Source organism: Apaloderma vittatum, unplaced genomic scaffold (assembly GCF_000703405.1).
Source record: "Apaloderma vittatum isolate BGI_N311 unplaced genomic scaffold, ASM70340v1 scaffold15692, whole genome shotgun sequence".
Lineage (NCBI taxonomy): Eukaryota > Metazoa > Chordata > Aves > Trogoniformes > Trogonidae > Apaloderma > Apaloderma vittatum.
In genome coordinates, this window is record NW_009702001.1 from 6,949 (window position 1) to 13,096 (window position 6,148).

Below are 6,148 nucleotides of genomic sequence, written 5' to 3' on the forward strand. Positions count from 1 at the left end.
TCAGTGGCGCAGAGGGGTCCCCAGAGAGCTACAAACCCGGACAGGAGTTCACGCAGGCACATGCAAAGCCCGTTCCCTGGGGCAGCAGTCGTGCCTGAGCAGGGCTCCCTTTTGTGGCGGCAGGGCGGGGGCTGCTCGCCTCCTTCAGCCAGAGGAGGGGGCTGAGGGCAGAGAGGAACCATGCCCTCAGAGCTGCCCTTTCCCCCTGCCTCTGCTGGCGAGGTCTCCAGGCAGGCCAGCCCCCATCTGGGCACTGTGCAAGGCCCAAGCCTTAGCCAGGACTGAGGAGGAACGATGGGGAGCCAGAAATTGTCTCTACAGCATCTCCTTGACATCTGGCAACCAGGCTGTGCATTGTCTAAAGCAGTCCCCAAGCTCCACCAGCCCCAGCAAGTTTGCACTCCCTTGGCTGGGCTCCTACCCTGTGTCCCAGACCTGCAGATTGCACCTTCTTGGGTTCTGGTACTTCCTCCACTACTTCTTCCTCCACTACAGCCCATTGCTATGAGCCTTCGCCAAACAGATGTGGCCATATCCCCTCTGCCGCATGCTAGCCCCAGGAACCTCCTGTACCAACACACAGCCTCAAGCCCCCTTCCCATGAGTCCTCTGCCAGGGCTGGCATAACTCCTCGGCACCAAGGCACGTCTCAATTAACTCAGCATGCGAGACGCTACCTTTCCCTGCTCCCCGTGGGACCAAGAGCTGCTCCCCATGCTCCCATCTCAGCCGCCTGCGGGGGAGAGTGGGGGGAGCCCTGCAGCTGGGAGGGAGCTTGCAGTGAGAATGTCCTTGCTCTGACCCCAGAGGGTGGGAAGGGGGAGACTGGGATGAGACATTCCAGCTCCTTGCCTCTAATTTAATAAAACAACAGGGAGAGAAGCACAGGGAGGAGACGGATTTAACCCCTCTGCAGCTGGGCTCCACTGGGCAAGCAGGGGTGCTTTGTGTCAGCTTCTTTCTGGCCAACCAAAGCAGCTTTGCTCTGCTCTCCTGCTGGCTGGGCTCCTGCCAGCCTGCCTGTCCTCCTAGAAAGCCCCACTGTGAGCCCTCCCGCTGTCACCTGCAGGTCCGTCTTCATGAGCGAAGCCCCGGCCTCCACGATGTAGTGGCAGATAGTGCGCTGGCGTAAGGCTGCAGCCTGGTGCAAGCTGGTTTCGCCGCTGGAGAGGAGAAAGCGGGAGATGTGAGATGTCCCCCCTTGAGCGGGGACAAGCAACACATGTGGGTGGCAGCAAGGGATGGCAATTCAGAGGCAGCAGGAGCTGATAGTAGGTTATGTGCTTGTCCAGGCAGCCCTGGCAGAGAAGGGGATGCTACTTGGGGACAGTCAGTCCAGAGCAGACTGGGAATTATGGCTCATAATTAGGGCGAGGGCAGCTGGTAAGTGCCCAGATAACTGGTCACCTTGCAGAGGGTCTGGCCAACAGGTAATCCAAGTCAGTCAGCAACTTACTTCTCCTCCTCTGTGGCATCGAGGATTTCTGAAGGGGCTGTGGAGAGAAAGACAGTGCAGGGTGAGTGAGACTCAGTTGCAGGGCAGAGGCAAACCCACCTACTCCCCAGTCGCACTCTGCATCTTTCCACAGGGGCTGCTATATCCGTGCTGCCTCCAAAGGTCCTGGCTCCAAAGCACTCGGGCCAGCTGTGGCATCTGAGCCCAGCTGAGATCATGGAAGAAGATTTATTGTGGACTCAATACAGAGAAATATCTGAATAAAAATAAAGCAGCCTGCATTTCAGTGGCAGGTGCCCAAAACAAAAAGGCAACCGCCCCCGAAGGAAGGACACTGAGAAGTCCCAGAGACATGCTGGTCCCTCCAGGGATCCACCACCAGCCATGAGCACACTCCAGTTCTGGCAGACAGCTGCCAAAGAGAGCCCATACACCAGAGGGAGGATGCAGAAAACCTGGAGAGAAGGGATCCAAGCCCAGGAACACCCCATCTGAGCAAGGGGCTGGGCTTTTTCAGCTCCTTTGCCAAGGGTGGCCCTCTGGCCCCAGCTCACCGTTGTCAATGATGTATTTGACGATGTCCTTGCTCCCTGATTTGACAGCATGGTGCAGGACGGTCTGGCCCGAGGAGTCTCGCACCATCAGGTCTCTTCCAGTCCGGTGCAGCTCTTGGAACTAAGGAATTGCCAGAGTGCTCAGGGTGAGTTGCTTTTTTCTCAGCCCAAGCCCAAGTCCCAACATCACGTCCCCAGGGTGCCCAGCAGGTTGTGTGGATATCCAGGGCCTGGCAGGGAGCACTGTCCAGCTCAGCCATGCCACCAAGTCCCTTCCCTTTGTGTCCCACAGAAGAGGAACAGGTCTTATGGCCAGGAGCCTGCCTGGTTTCCAGCCATCACTCCTGGAGGAAAGCCCTTAAAAGAAGCTGCTCCACAGCAGTCACAGAGTGTGGCTGGCAGGGCTTCTCACAGCCCAAGGGGCATGCCAGGCAAGCGGGCTGCGGGGAGGCTGCCCGGAGCCAGCCCTGGCTGCTCATCGCAGAGGGCAGCCGGAGTGCCTGCCTACCTTGCTGAAGTTGCCGCTTTTGGCAGCGTCTATCAGAAGGTCGTCTGCAGAGAAAGGGAGATAGGTCAGGGTCAGAAAAGTCAAGCTGTAATGCCATTTATCTAATCCTGGAGCCAAGGGTTGGGCAGTGGAGGCGCAGAGCAGTAAGCTGAGGGTACAGAATGAGCTTCTCCGGGTGATCACTCCTCGGTCAGACTGGTTTTACGTGGCTCTTCCACCTTGAGGCATGTAAGGGACAAGCCAGGGGAAGGAAGGAGACACCACAGAGCTGGTGGCAAAGGCAGCCCCCAGCCCCAGGGAGGTACATGTGCAGGGGGAGCAGTCTCTGCCCTGAGAGAAGCAGGGAGCAGATCTCCTGGGCATCAGCCAGCGGCCGAGACGCCTCTCACCCATGACTCACTCACACTTCCAGGCACTGGGCTCTGCTCAAGCTCCAGGAAACTCTTTCCATTTGCTCAGCTTGGTGAGGCCCCTGACCTTGTGTTCCCACCTCCCTCCAGCCTTGGCAGAGACAGCCCCCCAACCCAGCCCACATTGCTCTGCGTCCAGGTGGAGGATTAACCCCTTGCCATGTCATTTCCCACACGGCAGAGCCTGGCCAGACAGCTTCACAAACCACTGTCCGGTCTCTCCTGCCCACTTCTGGGGTCACCCACCCCCAGGGCTCCACACTCCCACACAGCACATGGGTAGCAGGGCTCCTGCCTGCACACCGAGTAAAAGTCTCCACACAAAGGACAGGCCAAAAAAAAACGTAGCGGTGACGGTAAACAGCGTGACTTGAGAGGGTGTGTGAAAGGGGGTGGGACAGGACTCACCTTTGTGTGGGAGGCAGTGCTCAGGCTCAGTGCTGGAAGGGAAGGAGAAAAGGTGTAACTAACCCTGCCAGTCCTGGCAGCAGATCGTCCAAAATGGCACGCTGCAGTTAGAGGGATGGCTGTGGAGAAGCCTGCCCATGGCACTGCTCCAGCAGGCAGGAGGAGAGGCAGGCCAAGGGACTTTGCTGCTCTTTGGACATGCCATCTGCTTCTGCCCACATCTGGGTTCTCCCCGACCCCAGCTCCCACTTCTCCTACTGCCCCCAGCTCCGCTGCTCACCCGTACCTGAGGTTGCCATCTGTTGGGCCAAAAGACACCCATACCCTCTTGCCCACGGGCCAGGCACTGGAGCTTGACCCCACAGCTGAGTCACCTGGTGATGCCCTACTTCTTCTAGCAGCACTGGCAGAGAAGAAGGGAAGACAGGATGGCATCTTGCCCCTTGGTCTACCTCAGCACTGACTTCCTGCTCACTTCCAGGGACCACGCCATAATCTGGCCCTGGGATCAATGCTATGAAGCCAACCCTGGCTCTCCCATCACTGTCCATCCTTCCTGAGGTCCAGCACCCCCATTCTAGACTCACCTGGGGGCAGGAGAGGAGGGTGGAGAGGAGGAAGAGGAGGGGAATGCAAAATGGTGCCCAGTGGGTGTAGCAGATGAGTCGACGAGGTCAGGCATGGCAGGAGAGGTGCCCACAGTCTGGGTAATCACTAGCTCTGGGTCCAGCACATAGAGCTCGTCCTGAGAGATCTCTGTCACATAGTTGAGGTGCTCCTGAAAGACACAAGACAGGCGCCCTCAGAAGCAAGATCTATTTCTGCACAGCTCCATCCCCTCACAGCCCATGTCTTGTAGCACGATGAAGAGCAATGGATGCTCAAAGAGTCCTGGGACCTCCCTGGGAAGCCTCTGCTTTGCCTTGTCCTTTTCAGGCTTCCTGTCTCTTGCCAACTTAGTAGATGACCCTTACAGCCCATCTCCACATCCTCCTCTCCGGATCATTAGGCAAATTATTTAACACTGGTGAAGATGGCCCCAGTCGGTGGGTCCCCTGGCCAGCCTTGCTACATTACTATTCCTTACCTGCTCCACTGTAGGCCCTTGCAGGCAACTTCCAAACCAAGCTTCTACGCTCGCACACATGCTTATTCCCTTTTCCACAGGAACCTGGAGGTCCCAGGCTAGGCTCATCATGCTGCCCCTCAGGGGATGTCACAAGGCAGGGCAGCAGCATGAGACCTACGTGTCCCTGTCTGTTCGTCTGCATGAATGTCTCCCAGCAGATGCGAGAGGGGTGACAGCGGAGGATGAGGCTGCACTCACCTGTGCACGGTCTATCCTGTAGAACCGATCGGCAGTGGTTGCTGTAAGACAGGGACAAAGAAAGACAGGGTGATTCTTGGTGTGAGATGAGGGAGACAGCCACTTTCCACCAGAGTCACAGGGAACTGTCCAGCCACTTTGTGGCTTGCACAGAAGGTGCAGCAAGCAAACAGCACATGCTCACCAGCCCCCTTTCCTTTGTGACCCTGAGGCTCTTTTTAGCTGAGATGCAGCCCCTTGGGCCTAGAGACCACCATGTCCCTGTTCACCTTGCCTTTGCTTGCAATCTCCTTCCCAATGACTCCTGGCAGGGAGACACAGGGAAAGCAAGAACACACCTGGCTGATGTCGTGGCCTTTTAGGTGCTCCAGCACTAGCCCAAGCAGATGAAGCTCAGGGCTGTGCAGTGCACATCTCAGCATTTACTTGCATCAGGTGAGGAACTGCTCTGATTTAACATGGTGCACCCTGATGCACGGTGCTGAGAAATGGGGGCTCTGTGTGGGGCTGGGAGAAGAGGGAGCTCAGTCTCCCCCTGACTTGACTGAGTAAGGTCTCATGGACCCTCATGAGGCCACATCAGAGCTTGTGTCTGCCAGGCACAACGGAGCACACCATCACCAGCTCTAGATTCAAGCCCCTGCCTCCTAGGATGGCAGGAGAGCAGTCTGTCCGAGTGCATCCCTTTGCTCATCCCTCTTCCCTAGAGGAGGGATCCTCACAGCAGGAGAGGAACTCCGACACCAGCGAAACAAGTGGTGGCTGTGCTGGAGTCAAACCCACGCAGTCACCACCCCTGTGGGAGCAGGAAGGAGCTGGAGCCTTAGAGAATCACCAGGGGAGAGCAGGACAACTAAGAGTACAGTGCCAGGACAATCGGGTTCCCAGGCAGGGTGGCATTTTGCCTGTGTCCTGCCTGGCCGATGGTGCCTGCCCAGTCAAGGTTGCTGCAGTGGAACCCTGAGGGATGCAGGCAATTCTCTCCACAGACAGAGTGGGGACAGGCCACAGCAGATGAGAGGACTCAGAGAGTCACGTTCATCCTGTCCTGGCTGGAGATTTACAGCCAGGGAGCTGCTGCCAAAGGCCTGCAACTCAGCTGCCTGAATGAGGCTGCGCTGTCTTCAATGAAGCTCTGGCTTCTTTCCTGACACATTTTCCTGAGCCCAGAACCTGCTGCTCGGAGACTGGCAGGGGGGGGGGAAAGGTAGAGCAGTCCAGCAGCCCCTCGGGCAGGGATGGAACCCTGAAGGGAGAAGCTGCATCCTCTCTGCCTAACCTGGGGCATCCCAGGCTGGCTTTGCAACCCAAAACTGTGCTCTGCTGTGCTCCAGACCCTGCTTGGCAAGTCAGGGAGTTGAAGTGCAACCAGCAGTCATTTCTCTCTGCCACTTTCCAGGCACAGAGGGAGAACTCTGGAGCTTCTTGCTCAGGGAAAGCAAAGGGAGAGGAGAAAGCTACTTTCAGGCGGGGGAGAAGAAGCAG

The 6,148-nt window shown here is 57.4% G+C and overlaps 1 protein-coding gene across 1 annotated transcript in view; it reads right to left on the bottom strand.

The window, feature by feature from the left end:
- The window catches only part of DGKZ (diacylglycerol kinase, zeta), a gene marked incomplete at its 5' end in the record, with an annotated part of 23,020 nt that overhangs the window by 1,773 nt on the left and 15,099 nt on the right, over nucleotides 1-6,148 (bottom strand). Inside the window, 7 exons of the mRNA XM_009879373.1 lie at nucleotides 1,064-1,163; nucleotides 1,457-1,493; nucleotides 2,011-2,131; nucleotides 2,519-2,562; nucleotides 3,337-3,368; nucleotides 3,924-4,114; nucleotides 4,664-4,704. Coding sequence (XP_009877675.1) covers nucleotides 1,064-1,163; nucleotides 1,457-1,493; nucleotides 2,011-2,131; nucleotides 2,519-2,562; nucleotides 3,337-3,368; nucleotides 3,924-4,114; nucleotides 4,664-4,704 — 566 coding nt within the window. The remainder of the gene's footprint in view (nucleotides 1-1,063; nucleotides 1,164-1,456; nucleotides 1,494-2,010; nucleotides 2,132-2,518; nucleotides 2,563-3,336; nucleotides 3,369-3,923; nucleotides 4,115-4,663; nucleotides 4,705-6,148) is intronic.